This window comes from Lonchura striata, chromosome 4 (genome assembly GCF_046129695.1).
Source record: "Lonchura striata isolate bLonStr1 chromosome 4, bLonStr1.mat, whole genome shotgun sequence".
Taxonomy (NCBI): domain Eukaryota; kingdom Metazoa; phylum Chordata; class Aves; order Passeriformes; family Estrildidae; genus Lonchura; species Lonchura striata.
In genome coordinates this window covers 402,296-419,561 of record NC_134606.1, presented here as the reverse complement: position 1 = coordinate 419,561, position 17,266 = coordinate 402,296, and the positions used below count along the sequence as shown (strand labels likewise).

Genomic DNA, 17,266 nt, shown 5'->3' with positions numbered 1-17,266 from the left:
ACACGGGGCAGGGGTGGCAGTGCTGGGGACACGGGGCAGGGGTGGCAGTGTTGGGGACACGGGGCAGGGGTGGCTGGGGACACGGGGCAGGGGTGGCAGTGCTGGGGACACGGGGCAGGGGTGACAGTCGGGGACACGGGGAAAGGGTGGAAGTGCTGGGGACACGAGGCAGGGGTGGCAGTCGGGGACACGGGGCAGGGGTGTCAGTCGGGGACACGGGGCAGGGGTGGCAGTGTTGGGGACACGGGGCAGGGGTGGCAGTCGGGGACACGGGGAAGGGGTGGCAGTGTTGGGGACACGGGGAAGGGGTGGCAGTGTTGGGGACACGGGGCAGGGGTGTCAGTCTGGGACACGGGGCAGGGGTGGCAGTCGGGGACACGGGGCAGGGGTGACAGTGCTGGGGACACGGGGCAGGGGTGGCAGTGCTGGGGACACGGGGCAGGGGTGACAGTCTGGGACACGGGGCAGGGGTGGCAGTCAGGGACACGGGGCAGGGGTGGCAGTGTTGGGGACACGGGGCAGGGGTGGCAGTCGGGGACACGGGGCAGGGGTGGCAGTCGGGGACAGCTGCGCGGGCTGACCTTAGAGGCCTTTCCTTGCTGCTCCCCATGTGCTGCTCAGCTCTGCTGAGAGCTCACGGGAGCAGAGCTGGGTAATGGCTCAGGCAGCTCGTGCAGCTCCCGCCCTCTGGGTCTGCACTAAAATCAGCCTTTTTGGTACATCCAGAGTGATCCAGGGCTGACATTTATGAGGGATTTTGGTTCAAAGGGGTTACAATAGAGGTGCAAATACTGATAAATTACCTTCCTCATTTTTTTTCACTCTCACAAAGCAGAATAAAAATGCCACAGACTCAATTTCTATAATGTTCTGTTTTCATCTGTAAGAAGAAAATTTTCAAGCTTAGGTGCCAAAAGCAGGAAAATTAAATCTCTATTTAGACAGTTAAATAACAGGCTCAATTTTCAAAAGCACAATACCCTGTATTCTTAATTGCTGCCAGAAGAGACTGAAACCTTACTTTACTTTTAAAAGAATATTTTCTAAGTCTGTAAAGAAAACTTTCTTATTTGTAAGCATCTCAACATAAAATGTCCAGCAGGGAATGAAGGACAGATGTTCACTGAAAAACAACGTGCTGATTTTTCCTTTTAAAGTTCAATTCCTCGCAATAGGCAACTGAGATGAATTCAGGAGCAATGGAATAATAGAAATCAGAGGGAAGTCAGAGGGAAATCAGAGGGAAATCAAAGGTCCCATTCTCAGCTCTTCTTCTGTTCTTCTGCACTGAGGGGCTGCACCCAAGCTACTGCCAGTGGAAATCAGGAAATTTGGGGAAGGGTTGGGAGCCCCAAGAGAGGCTGAGGGAGCTGGGAAGGGGCTGGAGAGTTCCTGAGGGAGCTGGAAAGGGAATGGAGAGTTCCTGAGGAGCTGGGAAGGGGCTGGAGAGTTCCTGAGGGAGCTGGGAAGGGAATGGAGAGTTCCTGAGGAGCTGGGAAGGGAATAGAGAGTTCCTGAGGGAGCTGGGAAGGGAATGGAGAGTTCCTGAGGGAGCTGGGAAGGGAATGGAGAGTTCCTGAGGAGCTGGGAAGGGAATGGAGAGTTCCTGAGGAGCTGAGGGGGCTCAGCCTGGAGCAAAGGAGGCTCAGGGGGACCTTGTGGCTCTGCACAGCTCCTGCCAGGAGGGGACAGCCGGGGGGATTTGGGATCTGCTCCCAGGAACAGGGACAGGAGGAGAGGGAACGGCCTCAGGGGAGCCTCGGGGTGGATATTGGGAATATTCCTCATGGGAAGGGTGCTCAGGCCGGGGCAGTGCCCAGGGAGGTTTGGGGTGCCCATCCCTGCAGGGATTTCAGAGCCCTGTGGAGGTGGCACTTGGGGATACGGGCAGTGGTGGCCCTGGCAGTGCTGGGCATGGTTGGGCTGGATGGGCTCAGAGAGATTTTCCATCCTGAAGGATTCTGCCATTCCAGGTTTCCTTTTAGCTCCATTTCCTCACTTTATGGAATGAGCTCCTTACTGGGGGCTGCTGCCTTTAGTCCCAGTTTTAAGCCCTCCCTGAGAGCAGTTCCAGTTCCAGACAGCTCTAACTCAATTTTTCGTTCCAGCCAGGGCAGAAGCACCATGCAAGGATCAGCAAGGAGAAGGATCAGTGCCTGCAGGAGGGTAAGGCTGTACCCCACGCTGGGCTAGGCAGAAGCAGGAGAAGCTTTTATGGAAAAAATTCCAAATACCAGCAAAAAGATGAGAAAATAATAGTTTAAACTTGCTTTCAATTTCATTCCTCCCCAAATCCAATGTAACTTCTGCTGACACCTAGTCCTCTTCCTGAGCCAAGTGCATCCCTACATTCCCCAGGTTTTAAAAGTATAATTCTGTTTTAGCCTGTCTTTGTTTTACTGGTGATCTCCTTAGCCCTGAGCGCAGGCAGGGAGGTCTCTAAGCAGACAGGAATGCTGGCAGAGTGCAAGCCTCAGGAGCTGACCTTGACTGGACCAAGTCACGAAAGGCTGTGCAATTGGGTCTGTGCTAAACACTTCCCATCATTCCTGCCCAAACGCCCAGACCCAAGATTAACACTGACGGGAGATCAGCTGCTCTGAGATAACTTAATGCATGGTGGAAGGGCTATCAGGGTCAGAAAGCAAAGGAAAATACAACCCATAATTCTGAGGGGAAATGGAGATTTGTCAGGAGGCACTGAAAAACAGCCTGGTGCTGGAATGAAAAACGCTGTCTGCAGAAGAGCTGTCATCTCCTGACGGGTGCACTTCGTCCCCGTGTCCTTCCAGCAGAGTCTGGGAGTGCCAGCACAGCCACAGGGTGGGAACTGCTCCCAGTGCCAGCCCTGCAGGCACAGGGTAACCGAGGGCTCTGCTGCCCAGGCTGCCCCAGCCTCGGGGCCATCCCCACCCCAAAGGAAAACTGCTGGGGCAAGCAAAGGCTCAGGCTTTGCAGAGGCTCTCCCAGCACGGGGCAGGCGATTCTGTGCCCCAGGCTGTGTCCTGTGCTCTATTTGTGCTGTATCTGTGCTGTATCTGTGCTGTATCTGTGCTGTATCTGTGCTGTATTTGTGCTGCATTTTGTGCTGTGCTTATGCTCCTCTTGACTCTGAGAGGACAGTTTCAATGTGGGTGATGTTGTGCAAACCCTGAACAAGTGAAATTTCCTTTTCAGAAAGGATCAAGGGTGCCAAACCCACATTTCAGGGTGAAATTTGTTCAAGCAGCTGCTGTTGCTGGAAATACAAACAGGTTGGTGCTGCTATATCATTGCTTTCATAACGCTGGGGCTGTTCTCCAGCACCTGGTACCTCTAATAACTCCGTGGGATGAACTGTGGGTCACTGCGTGGTGAATATTGAAGGGTGGAAGTGCACTGGGGACAGCTGAACGAGGCTCTGTGCCCTCGAGGATGCTCCTGCATTACCCAGGACATGATGGCAAAGCTCAGTTATGAGCCCGTTATGAGCACCTGGGTAATGCAGCAGGACACAGGCTGCTCTCCAGGTCATTAGAGAAAGTTTAGAAATGAGAACAATATCCCCTTGTTATTAACAAAAGGAGGAGGGAAGGAAAGCATTTCAGCAATAAAAAAATCAGTCTGTGGTTTATTTAAAAAATACTAAAACAATGAGCTGCAAATGGGGAATCCAGAAAACTCCTTTGATAAATGTCAGTACTTTTAAATTAGGACAAAGGAATTAGAAAAATGGAGGCTTATGTTTAATTCACTTGAAAGCAAATTAAAGGGTTCAGCTTATGGATGAAAGAGAAAATTAGGTTATTTTTTTCCCTGAGAGTTACCAAGGCTACTGCAGCCCAGAGAAAGCCACGCAGCTTGGCGAGCTGCTGTTGACAGGGCTGTTAGCACATCTTAAGTGGATTTAGGAGAAGTGGTTCCATCTCAGGCATTGGGAGCTGGACCAGGCACGGTGTCACACCCTGGCAGGGACAGCACGCTGCTGGGGCTGTCTAACCCCGGGACCTTCCCCAGAATAATCCTTCCTCCTCCTCGCTTCACAAGGCCTGATGAGCAGGGAGCCTCCAGCAGCGGCTGGTTTGATTTTTCAGAGGCTCAGGTGCTTTGAAGCACACCCTGCACCTGGGCATGGTGTCTCCAGCATTTCCAGGGCAGCAGAAATGCTGCCCCCAGTCCCCGTGTGCCCGTGGCCGGCTCCTCCTGCCCTGGCTCACTGGGAACTCCATCCGGCACAGAAAGGGTTTATGAGGCCCCTTTCCAAGGAAACCTTTACTTGCAGGTTCAGATTCTGTACTGTGTCATCCTGTGTCTTGTGGTCTTCTGAGATACTCAGCTCCTGCTACATTTCATGGAGGTTTTTCATTAGAACTTAATTTCCATCTTGGGAGCCAAAATTGTTATGGCAAATCTTAAACAAATCAGTTGTTCAAGGCCAGGCTGGATGGGGCTTGGAGCGCTCTGGGACACTGGAAGGTGTCAGGGGCTGGAACAGGATGGGCTTTAAGGGCCCTTCTGCCCTAAACCATCCCATGAATCTATAATTCTCATTTCTCAGCACATTTTCTTTCTCAGTGCACTTTGCATTTCCACCCTCTTCAGTGGCTCATATTACAGAAAGCAAAGCTGTCACATTGATTTTTTTCTAAGGGATCTTATGGATACCAAGGCAAACACAAAATTGGGTATGAGCCATGATTCTTCCTTCATTTCTGGCCAGTGTCTGTCCAGCTTCCGTTTAGTCCCTTTGAGGTATCCCCTGAATGAATACACAAAGAGTACAGTGAGACTGGGGTCATTACATCACTCAAATTCCCTTTTCCCTTTGGAAATATCAAAGTTATTGCAAGCCATGGCAAGTCCAACCTGCTTGGCAATGAGTTTGCACATCCTACAGGTGCTGAGACCTTCCAGGGTCCTCGGGAGAATGAAGATATTCCTGAAAAGGTTTCACAGCCGTTGCAGTTACCAGGCTTTGCTTTGGCTTTATTTGATCCTAAATGCTAACAAGGAACTCTCCTACTCTCCACTCAGTCCAGTTTCAGGGGCTGAAGTGTTCCAGAAGTTCAGAATGAGAGGGTCCCATAAGAACACATCTGCGAGCAATAATAATGAGCAGGAGGGAAAGTTCCTGAGCCCAACGCGCCAGGTTTCAGTTCACAGCTCCTCCACCCTCAGGAGCAGCTGACAGGCCAGAGCCAGACCCTCCTCCTGCCCCTCCTTCAGGCACGAGCAGCAGCAGCTGACCAGGAGGTGCTGCGGTCAGCCGAGCTGGGCTGAGCAGCAGCGGGGACGCAGGTCCTGGCAGGGGATGCAGGTCCCGGCAGGGGATGCAGGTCCCGGCAGGGGGATGCAGTCCCAGAGGGGATGCAGGTCCTAGAAGGGGATGCAGGTCCCGGCAGGGGATGCAGGTCCCAGCAGGGGATGCAGGTCCCGGCAGGGGGATGCAGTCCCAGAGGGGATGCAGATCCTAGAAGGGGATGCAGGTCCCGGCAGGGGATGCAGGTCCCAGGAGGGGATGCAGGTCCTGGCAGGGGATGCAGGTCCCGGCAGGGGATGCAGGTCCCAGGAGGGGATGCAGGTCCTGGCAGGGGATGCAGGTCCTGGCAGGGGATGCAGGTCCCTGGCAGGGGATGCAGGTCCCGGCAGGGGGATGCAGTCCCAGAGGGGATGCAGGTCCCAGGAGGGGATGCAGGTCCTGGCAGGGGATGCAGGTCCCGGCAGGGGATGCAGGTCCTGGCAGGGGATGCAGGTCCTGGCAGGGGATGCAGGTCCCGGCAGGGGATGCAGGTCCTGGCAGGGGATGCAGGTCCCGGCAGGGGATGCAGATCCTAGAAGGGGATGCAGTCCCAGCAGGGGATGCAGGTCCCAGGAGGGGATGCAGGTCCCAAGAGGAGGATGTACATCCCAGCAGGAGGGGGATGCAGGTCCCAGCAGCTTCTGCAGGTCCAGAGAGGGTGGCTGCTCTCAGCTGTCACCTCACCGCCCATGGAAAGGGGCCCTGCAGCTCTCTTGCCTTGCTCCCACGGCTGGTTTGGGAGTTGGAGACCATCTCCTGCCATGGGACTGTGCACGGCAGGGTCCTGCACAGCAGCCTGACTCGAGAGCACACAACAAAGTTGTCCTCGGTTTCCAGTGGGACCAGTTTCACTCTCACAAGTGCATTTCTTTTAATCAGCATATTTTATTTTCTTTCTCTGCCCAGTGATTTCTCCACGGACCTACCCAATCTTTTCTTTCACTGCCTTTGCTAAATCTTTTGTCTGGAGCTCTGGGGAGCAGCTTTTTGGGCTAGGTCTAACAGGAGCAGCAACGGGATATTTTTCCAGCTGACTGATCAATACCTTGCCTCATTTGCACAGAAAGGGAGCAGGTGATTTTTGGGGGTGGAAGGGGTGGCTTCACTTCACTGCACTCACCCCAGCACCCACCCAGGGCAGGAGAGAGCCCAGCTCTGACGAACGAGGCAGCAGGGAACAATGGTTCCTCTCTCCCCGTGGGATCTGCAGGATCTTTTCTGGGCAGCTTTTCCCAGTGCAGCTCTTGTCTGTCCTGGCTGTCCCACGAGTAATTACAGCAGGCAGGAAATGCCTCGCTGCTGGGGTGGCCCGTGGGGGTGTCTGTGCCTGGACTTTCCACATCCCCAAACCTCCCATTTCCTTTTTTCCTCTTCAGGCTTAGGAAGAAATGATGCTTTCATTGCACTGATTCCTTGGCAGCTTCCCCTTGTCCAGAGGGGGAGGCTGCAGCTTCTCCTCAGCCCGGGAGGTGACACCAAGGCAGCCTCCACGCTGGAATTCCACGCAGCTTCCCTGGTTTGCCCACAAGGAAGGATTTCCTGCAGCTCTGACCTCGAGGAGGGACAAGACAGAGCCAGGGAAAGCAATCCTCACACGCCATCTCTCTCGTGTGAGGTGGGACACTGAGCCAAACCCATCCCTTCCTCTCTGTGATGGGGCTCAGGTCACCTCTTTGGCCCAAGAGCATCAGAATTCCTCATTCCTGAGGGAGAGAAAGACATTTTCCAAGGGAATTTTTTTTTCATTTGTTAAAAACCCCACTAAAACTCACATATGTTACAGCGATTTTTTTTTCTGGACAGTCACTTCAAAAATAGAGCACTGAAAAGAATCTGCAAAATAATTAAAAATAATAATAAGCAGAAAAATCCAATAATTTCCCCAGTTTCCCAGATGATGTTTCAACTGCAGCTCAGTGCAATTTCAACTCGAAATTTGCTTAAACATAATCATACTCTTTTTAAAGAAATCAAAAAGCCCAGCTCTAGAGCAATGTTCTTTACTCCAAATGAGGCTTTATTAACACTTTCTTTTTCCCCACTGAGTAGCTCAGGAAAGGCTCATTTTGGGTGTGAAATACGGTTGCAAGAGACATTAATGTGTTTACAACTTTTCAATTCTGGCAGAGGTCTGTTAAATGGATAGTTCCAGACTGGAACACGATAGAAGCTTTCAAAAGGAGAGGAAGGCCGGGGAGGAAGGCCAAGGATCACACTTTCCCTTTGATTTGCCGAGTGAGAAGAAAAAAAAAGGAAAAAAGAAAAGAAGAAGTACTTTCTTGACTTTTTCTGTTTGAAATAGAACACCTACAAATGGCTGTATGAATTATTTCCCTTCTCTGTTTTACTCCTGAAAAATAAAAGTGTGCAGTTCCTTTGCAGGAAGGATTAATGAGGTGATGCCATGAGGAAATGCAAGTTAAGAACCCTGAACAGCTCCAGCAGAAAAAATTAAAAACTTCCCAGAGCACTCAAATACCTGTTCAGTGAAAAGATCTGAGCCAGCAGTGAGAAAGAAGCTCTCTCTGCAAATATCCAAATATCCAAAAGCACTGCCTGGGAGATATGGGAAAAGTGTCCTGGTCATCCCCTGAGTCATCCAGGGAGACAGGGAAGGGAAGGGAAGGGAAGGGAAGGGAAGGGAAGGGAAGGGAAGGGAAGGGAAGGGAAGGGAAGGGAAGGGAAGGGAAGGGAAGGGAAGGGAAGGGAAGGGAAGGGAAGGGAAGGGAAGGGAAGGGAAGGGAAGGGAAGGGAAGGGAAGGGAAGGGAAGGGAAGGGAAGGGAAGGGAAGGGAAGGGAAGGGAAGGGAAGGGGCTGTGTTCAGAGCAGGAGGTAGCTGAGCACAGCACACTGACTCGGGAATTAGGCTGTCCCTACGCCATCGGTCAGTTAATTACTGGGGAACCTGAAGATGTCACTTTACATTTTGTGTCTCAGGTACTCCATGCATGAAATGGAGGTAGTGAAAAATGATGCTCACTCATCATTATAAAGATTAAGGAGCTAGGCTCTGCTGCTTGGCTCCCTAAAACAGGGTCCTTTGCTGGGCCGTGGGGATTAGAGCTGGGGAAGCACCAGGGAATGGTGGTGAGGGACCAGAGCACCACGGGGAAGGCGGTGTGGGAACCTGGATGGAAAGTTATGGAAGCACATCACCCGAATTTACAGAGGCTGTTGGAGGAGAACTGGGAGGGCATCATGCTGCAGGGGATTATGGAAGGTGCCGTGGCCGGGACGGGGGTAGGACATGGGCCAAGTCTTCAGGGCAGTGTCACTGCCAACAACAGTCGGGAGTAGGACACATCTCCGAGGCGATGAGGCCGGTGCTTCCATCCGAATGGGAGGGATGGGGAGGAGGGGAAAGCTGCCGGGACCCTCCAGGAGGGCAGCGGGCGAGGAAGAAGCCGGCCTGGGGCTTGCAGGGTGCAAGGGGCCATGCCCAAGGCAGCGGTGCACGGGATGAGAGAGAGAGCCCATGCCGGGGATGCGGGGCCGGGATGCGGGGCCGAGGGGGAGGAGGCGGGGGCCGGACCACCAAGCCCCTCCCCAAGGGCCGCGGCGGGGCGGGGGCGGCCCGGGGAAGGCGGCGAGGCCGCCCCGGCGCTCGGGCACGGCGGAGCTGCGCCCGCCGCAAGTTTCGCTGCCGAGAGAGGAGGGAGAAAGCAAAACATAAAAACACACCACAAGGGGAAAAAAAAAGGGGGGGGGGGGAATTATAATAAGAAGAAAGGAAAATTGAATAATTAATCGGCATAAAATAAGTGTAAGCATCCCGGGAGCCCCTCCGCGGAGGATGGCGCGGAGGGCGGCCGGCAGCCCGCCGTGGCTGCGGGCATGACCCGGGGCCGGAGCGGGGCCGGGCCGGCCGGGGCAGCGCTCGGGCCGGGGGGGCCGGGCCGGGGCGCGGGGCCGCCTCCCTCCCTCCGCCCTGCCCAGCCCTCCGCGCATCCTCCGGCACCGCCGAGCCGCGCCGAGCCGCGCCGGGCCGGGCCGGGGGTCCGAGCCGAGCCCAGTCGGTGGGGCCGAGCCGTGCCGAGCGGGAGGATGAGGGGCGTCCTCTGCTTCTGCACCCTGATCCTCCTGGGTGAGTAGCGCGGCGCGGGGGGAGCTGGGGGCACAACTTTCTGCCGGGCTCGCTTGCGGGGGTATTTCGGGCACCCCCGGGCAGGGGGTCCCCGCTCCCCAGCGCTCCGGGAGCGGCGGTGAGCCCGGGTGGCATCACCGAGGCCGGGCTGGACGGGCTTGGAGCCGCCCGGGCTCGTGGAAGGCGTCGCTGCCCGTGGCAGGGTGGTCGGAACGAGATGCTCGTAAAGGTCTTTTCCAGCCCGAACCATCCCGCGGCTCCGTGCTGATCAGCTTTCTGTTGCCTCCTCTGCTCTGCACTCGAACGCTGGGCTCTGCTGCTGTCATTTCGGGCCGTCCTGCTGGCCGCGGAGATGCCCAGAGGTGCCCCGCGAATTCAGGCACTTCTCGGGGCAGAGGGGCTCGCACGGGCTGTGCTGGCAGAGGGGAGGCAGATCCGCACAGCGCCGGGAATGCCCCGGTGCCGCGGCCGGGAGATGCCTGGCTTCGGGGCAGGTTTGTGCGGGGTGGCAGCCCCAGCTGTGCCACCGCTCTGCCACCGCTCTGCCACCGCTCTGCCACCGCTCTGTCACCGCTCTGTCACAGCCCCGAGCGAGCCGCGCGTCTGGCGGGGTGCGCTCGGGGGTCCCTGCTGCGGATTCCCTCACACCCCCCGAGCCCAGCTGTCCTCAGGGCTTTGTTCTGGCACCTAGAGCAGGGAGGGAGGACCCCAGATGTTCCCCCCACCCCCGTGGAGCGCTGAAGGCAGCCCTCGTCCCCTGGCGTGGCTGGGAGCCGCTGTCCCCGTGTCCGCGGGGATGTGGACTCCCGTGCTTTGAGCATCCCGCTCGCCTCCTCCCTCCGCTCAGCTCGGAGCGGCCGCTTCTCCTGCGCGATTCCCGGGGCTCCCGCGTCCCTGGGAAGAAGGAAACGCGGGTGAAGGGGCTACAGCCCCCGGCAGCGGTGGGGACGGCCTGAGTGCCACCCCGGCTCCTCCCCTTGGGGCATTTTGTCCCCTCCCTGTGCTCCGTTGAGGCAACAAACCCAACATCGAGCCTGTGTTGGACCGGGAAGGGTTGTGGGGAGGCTGGGAATAGGATGCGCCCGTTCTCCTCGGGTGCCACTGTAGGAGGAAAAGGTCTTGGGGTGACTGCAAGTGGCTGGGACATCGTGGGGCGCCCGGCACCCGCTCCCTGCACGGCCCTCCTCCCGCTGGAGCCCCGCTCCTGGGGACAACCGAGCTTCTGGGGACAACCGAGCTTCTGGGGAGAACCGAGCTCCTGGGGAGAACCGAGCCCCGGGCAGGACTGAGCCCCTGGCAGGACAAAGCTCCGGGCAGGACCGAGCTCCTGGAGAGAACCGAGCTCCTGGGGAGAACCGAGCCCCGGGCAGGACCGAGCCCCTGGCAGGACAAAGCTCCGGGCAGGACCGAGCTCCTGGGGAGAACCGAGCCCCGGGCAGGACCGAGATCCGGGCAGGACCGAGCGGGTTCTCCCGCGGTGTGGAGGCTCTGCCGGAGCTCCAGGTGCTCCCCGTGCCGGCTCTCCCAGTCACTAGATGTCAGCAGCAGCAACTCTTCAAGTCCCAAAGGCAGGGGGAGGGAAAATCCGACCCCCGGAGGGACCGGCCACGTTCGGCCAGGCCCGCTTTGCTCCGGGGGCTGGAGTGTCCCGGAGCTGGCACGGCCGGGCGGGGGTGGCCGCTCCTGCGGGGGCAGGGGCCGTGCCCCGGGCTGGGCTGGGCTGGGCTGGGCTCAACCTCCCCCAGAGCTGCAGTTTTCCCCGAAGGCTCTCGGGGCTCGGGGTGCGAGTCCCGCTCTCTGCAGGATCCGTTTTCCAAGCGGCTCGGACTGGCTGGCTCATTGATTGACTGCTTGATTGACTGGTGGCCTGATCGATTTCTCTAGAGAAAGTGGATTCAGAGAAAGGAGCAAATGGCCAGTTCCATTGTCGGCAGTGCCATTGGGAATAGGGGACAGGTGTTAGGGATACACTTGTCACCTCTGCTCCAAGCCAGAGCAAAGCCATCAGCTGCTTCCACACATTGCCCTTCTGGTCCTGGGGTCTCCAGAGGGAGCTTTTCACCCCTGGCCTGGCATTTGACCCCTGCAGGCACAGCACCACCCCAGCAGATGCCTCTGGACACCCACAGCCTTTTCCCTAGGTATTTTTAGGATGTTTGTGTTGTGGTTGGACCTAGAGATGTGCCTGGAGGATCCCCTGCAGGGATCCAGGGTGCAGGGCTGGAGAGGGCAGGCGCGAGCCTGGCAATTCCCAGCTCCACCCCGCTGGCTGTGCACCCCGTGGGCTGCAGTGCGAGCTCCTCGCTTTTGGTGTGTCCCCCTCTGGCATTTTGGGGATGATCCTGGCTGGGGGAGGCAGTTCTTGTGAGATTAGGGCTCTCTCTCCTCATGGCAGTGTCACCAGCAGCCAGCCTGGATGCAGACCCCAGGTTCCTGCTGGCACAAGCACACAGGGTGGCCCAGAGCAGGCAACTTGCAGAACTGAACTATGTTTTTATTTTCCCCAGCTGCTGTTCAGCCAGATGAGCTGCCAGAGCTGGCGGCAGTGCAAGAACAGAGCGGGAGCACAGTTCCACCCCTGAGGATGAGGGATGTGCCTTGGGAAGTTCCTGGCTGCTGTAGTGTCCCCTGATACTTATTGAGTTCGTGGCATTGGCTAGAAATCCCACTCACGGGGCACTGGTGAGGCTTTCAGGAAGACTTAATGGAAAATCAGGGCCACAGGAAGCACTGATTAAATATAAAGAGTTAATTATAAAGAGTTAAATATGAAGAGTTAATTAATTTGACAAGGACACAGGGCTCCACCTGGAGCTGCCACGGAGCTGCCCAGATCCAGAGGCCACATCGGTCCCTGCACTGACAGAACACCGGGTTCAGGTGAGGATGGCACAGCTGGAAGCAGCAGTTTGCTCTGCAGTCCCCTGGCACCAGGATCAGCTCTGGCCCTGGTCAGGGCAGGACCCGCAGGTGGCACCGGGGCCGGTTCCTGCTGCAGCTTTTCCTGCGCTGGTCGCTTGCAGAATTCCTGGCACGGGTTTGCCACATGTGCTTGCCACAGGCTCTTCACAGATGCAATCAAACACGAGATCGTCTGCTGGATGTTCACCTGGTTTGGGAACTCAGATCCCAGGGGAAAAGCAGGGAAAAATCTCTTTTAAAATGCATCTGTGTGTGTGAGAGAGGGAAACTCTCCTTAAATTAGTGGCTTTGTCAGTTCTGACAGGAGCAATCCGCTATTTGCATCAACAGGAATGTGATATTTATGTTTGTCCATGTTGGTGCAGAGGAGAAATAAAACTTCTTCCTCAACAGGCTGCCCACAAATGCTGTGCAGATTCCTCGGCAAGGACCTTACCACACCCAGAAAATGTCTTTTCCAGAGCTCTGGAGCCTTTAATAGTAATTATTGCTGGGTAAAAATTAGTACTACTTAAGGCTAATAATTAGTATGAATTACTGTGAATAGCATTTTATTTTACTTTTGGAGACAGAAATGCCTTCTCTGCTCTCCTGGCAATTTTCACAGATGATTTCTATTGTGCCTGAAATTCCCTTCATCATTTTCACACAAGACTTGTTCATTTTTATAGCTTTCCACTTGGTCATTTTAAAACATGACTTCTAATATCTCTAAAGTTTGCCACCTTTTGATAAAAATACCTTGCTACCAAGATATTCATGATTTCATTTTCCCTCTAGTGGACTTTATATTCCTTTTGCTTCCTTAAAAAATATATAAATGACCTCTTTCTTCTCAACCCAAAAGTGAGAGAGGACAAATTGAAAGGTAGTTCTCCTGCTAGAAGAATTTTTTCAGAATACATTTCACTGAAAAAATAAGAAGCAACAAAACTATGAAAGGCTTGTTCCTGTCAATCTTCAGTTCAGCACAGCTGCCTCATTTCAAAAAGCACCTGTGAGAATCCCCTGTGGTAAAACCTCCTGGCAGAGACCTCCGTGCCTCTGGGCTGGGGGAGGAGGGCAGGGCAGACCTCACCCTCCGGAGCCCCTGCCTTCATCCCTCTGCTCATCCCTGCCTTCATCCCTCTGCTCATCCCTGCCTTCATCCCTCTGCTCCATCCCTGCCTTCATCCCTCTGCTTCATCTCTCTGCCCCATCCCTGCCTTCATCCCTCTGCTCATCCCTGCCTTCATCCCTCTGCTCATCCCTGCCTTCATCCCTCTGCTCCAACCCTGCCTCCATCCCTCTGCTCATCCCTGCCTTCATCCCTGCCTTCATCCCTCTGCTCCAACCCTGCCTTCATCCCTCTGCTTCATCCCTCTGCTCCAACCCTGCCTTCATCCCTCTGCTTCATCTCTCTGCCCCATCCCTGCCTTCATCCCTCTGCTCCATCCCTGCTGCTCATCCCTGCCTCCATCCCTCTGCTCATCCCTGCCTTCATCCCTCTGCTCCAACCCTGCCTTCATCCCTCTGCTCCATCCCTCTGCCCCATCCCTGCCTTCATCCCTCTGCTCCATCCCTGCTGCTCATCCCTGCCTCCACCCCTCTGCTCATCCCTCTGCCCCATCCCTCTGCTCATCCCTGCCTTCATCCCTCTGCTCCATCCCTCTGCTCCATCCCAGCTGGGGCTGCGTGGGGCTGCGTTCCTGGCAAGGCAGACTGGAGCCTCCTGGCTGAGGGGTGACTCTGAGGAGCTGGATGGGAAGTGGAAGCATGGATGGGTGATTCCTCCTGCAGACGGAGAGGAGGAAGGCCAAGTCTGTGTGGCTGACAGGGGAGAGTCCAGGAGGGGCTGTGGTGGTGGAGGACAAGGGCCCAGGACTGCCTCACACCAGGCAAGGAGGGTTTCCAGAGGTGAAGCCACCACTTATCCTGGGCAAGGAGAAGCTGGGAGTGCCCCGGAGAAGGAAAATGATTCTGCAGGAAGGATACCTCACATTTAAATTGCCCGTGAGTCATCCAGGACATGGGGCTGGTACCAGGTGGTGCCACAGCTGGCTCTGGCTGAGCTGGCTGAGCTCAGTGGGGGTTGGGAGAGGTCGTGGTCCTCATGGATATTGCCAGGCATCTCCTTGCACTTTCCCAGAGAGGTGGTGGAAGCTGCACCTCTGGAAGCATTCAAGCTGAGGCTGGATGGGGCTGTGAGCAGCCTGGTCTAGCAGGAGATGGCTCTGCTCTGGAAAAGTTCCTTCTGACTCAAAGCAGTCTGTGACTGAGATTTTTGATAAAGTGAACTTTAAAAGGTCCCTTCCAACCCAAACTCTTGTGTGACCATGTGGTGAGAAGTCCTGCCCCAGCTGCAGGTGTGCCTTGGGGCCCTTCAGCCCCTCAGCAGAGACACATTTTCCCTGCCCTGGGATCCAGGCTCAGCACACACCCGTGCTGTGCTCAGAGCCTGCTCGTGCCCTGTGCTCTGCCCCACCTGGCAGGAGCTGCTGGGCTTTAGCTGCCTGCAGCACGTGGCTGGAAGGGATGGATGGCCCCAGAGAGACAAAATAAACCTCACTGTGCCCTGCCTCAGTGTCCTCATGGGAGAAGTTCTTCCTGTGTCCTGTTGTATCAGACAGATTCTCCAGCTCAAAACTGCTCTGGCCATGTCCTGTCACTTCCCTTCATGTCAGTCCATCTCCGTCCTCCACAGGTGTCCCCTCCAAGCATGGGGGGGACCTTGTGGCTCTGCACAGCTCCTGCCAGGAGGGGACAGCCGGGGGGATTTGGGATCTGTTCCCAGGGAACAGGGACAGGAGGAGAGGGAATGGCCTCAGGGGAGCCCCAGGGTGGCAACTGGGGAAATTCTTCATGGGAAGGGCAGAACTGGAGTGCCCATCCCTGGGGGATTTCACAGCCCTGTGGATGTGGCACTGGGGGACATGGGGCAGTGGTGGCCTTGGCAGTGCTGGGGAATGTTGGGACTCAGTGGTCTTTTCCAATTTAAGGGTTTTTGCAATTTAAATTATTCTGGGACTCACTTTTTCTCTTTCTATGCAAATCCATCTGGAAAGCAGTTTGCATGAAGGATGCAGTAAGAGCAGTTGTGCTGTGGCTCTGATTTATGGAATCCAAGTGGCAAAGCCTGTGTGTGATACCTGTCCCCACGAGGGCTCTGGCAGAGTTATTGCAGCACTCCCCACTCTGCTGATGACATATGGCTTCGAGGGCTGCTTTGACACACAAGAGCAGGCAGCTGGGTTTTGAGGGGAGAGGAATGGGAGAGATTTTTTGGTGCTTCTTCCAAATGGAGGATCAAATTGCTCATCTTTCAAACACCTCCAAGCTCAGGCATCTCTTTGTTACCCCCAGGGGGGTGGCAGTGCACTTTGGGATGGAGTTTAAACAGCTCCAGATGCTAACCGGCTGTGAGTTAAGAACTGAGAAACTGCTGGGTTTTCCCTCCTCATCTCCTGGTACTTGTGCAGTGAAAAAGAAGGCCAGGCACATCATTTGGGTTAGACCCCAGCTGCAGTGCTGCTGCCCCAGCCCATGCTGCTCAGGGCTTCAGCTCTGCTCTGCCTCCAGGGACCTGGGCTGCCCGTGGCTGCAAGCCCAGGAGGAGTGGAAGTGCCCAAGGAAGAGTTCAGCTCCAGACAGCCAGCAAGGAGCAGCTCAGGGAGCCCCTGTATGATCTGAGCTCTCTGGAGCCTCAGAGCTGAACTGGACCCAGCAAGTGCTCAGGACAGGTCCTGAGAGAGCTCCAGGGTGCCTTAAGAGGGGCTGAATTGAACTCCATCTCTGCAAAACAATCAGGCTTTGCTTCGAGCTTTGCATCAAATGAGGCTGGCTGGTGCCTCCTGGGAAATCCCATCCTCCTCGATTAATCAGAGCAAAGGAAATACAGGGCAGCTACAGCCTCGTGGGAAGGGAGCCTTCACTTGGAACATGGCTGTGAATTCTTGTTTTGAGCAAACGCAGTGTCTGGGCCACCACTCTGCAGAGTTCATGTGGCCCTGTCCGTGAGAATTTTACATAAACAGTCAAATCAATCATAAAGGGGTTTGAATTTCTCCATTCATCTTCTTTTACTGTTGCAGTCTTTATTGAACGCTTCGCTCTTTCTTTTTTTCCCCTCCTGCTGCCCAAACTAGACCCCCCTAAGTGTCACCTCTGCCTTATTTAGCTGTTGTAGCCTTTATTGAACACTCTCTTTTATTTTTTCCTCCTGCTGCTCTAAGTGGACCCCCCAAAGGCATCACCTCACCGTGATTACAACTTGAATGTCTTTCTGTGCCTTTCTCAGTCTAGGGGACGGTGTCCCTGCCCGTGGTAGGGGTGGAAGGGGATGAGCTTTAAGGTCCCCTCCAGACCAAACCGTCCCACGGTTCCGTGGCTGTGCGCTCTGCTCCCCATCACTGCTGGCTGGGTCCTGCACTCCAGCTCCAAAATGCTGGCTGTAGGTGCAATGATTTGTCTCGCAGCCAACCCACCGCCCTTCCTCAAAGCTGCTCCAGTACGGCAATGCAGGAGGAAGCTCGCAGCTCCTCAGCCACCTGTGTCTGGCTTTACACAAACAGCTTTGGAGTCAGAACCTGTTTCCCCTGGTGCTGTCGCTTCCTGGCTTGTGCAGAGCCGTGAGCTGCCGTGCCAGCCTGCCCAGGGGGCTCAGCTCTGCTGCCTGGGAGCCGGGAGCCTGCAGGGAGGCAGCAGCTGTCCCTGCTCCTGCTCCTGCTCCTGCTCCTGCTCCTGTCCCTGCTCCTGCTCCTGCTCCTGCTCCTGTTCCTGCTCCTGTTCCTGCTCCTGCTCCTGCCCCTGCCCCTGCCCCTGTTCCTGCTCCTGCTCCTGCCCCTGCTCCTGCTCCTGCTCCTGCCCCTGCTCCTGCTCCTGCTCCTGCTCCTGCTCCTGTCCCTGCTCCTGCTCCTGTTCCTGCTCCTGTTCCTGCTCCTGTTCCTGCTCCTGCCCCTGCTCCTGCTCCTGCTCCTGCTCCTGCTCCTGTTCCTGCTCCTGCT

The 17,266-nt window shown here is 55.8% G+C and overlaps 1 protein-coding gene across 2 annotated transcripts in view; it reads left to right on the top strand.

Annotated features, from left to right (window-relative positions):
• The first annotated feature begins 9,221 nt into the window (after positions 1 to 9,221).
• Positions 9,222 to 17,266, top strand: part of LOC110480656 (GDNF family receptor alpha-4) — a 74,119-nt gene continuing 66,074 nt past the window's right edge. For both annotated transcript variants that reach the window (XM_021548767.2, XM_021548766.3), the window contains exon 1: positions 9,222 to 9,362. In XM_021548767.2, the coding sequence (XP_021404442.1) occupies positions 9,323 to 9,362 (40 nt within the window). In that variant the 5' untranslated portion in view covers positions 9,222 to 9,322. The remainder of the gene's footprint in view (positions 9,363 to 17,266) is intronic.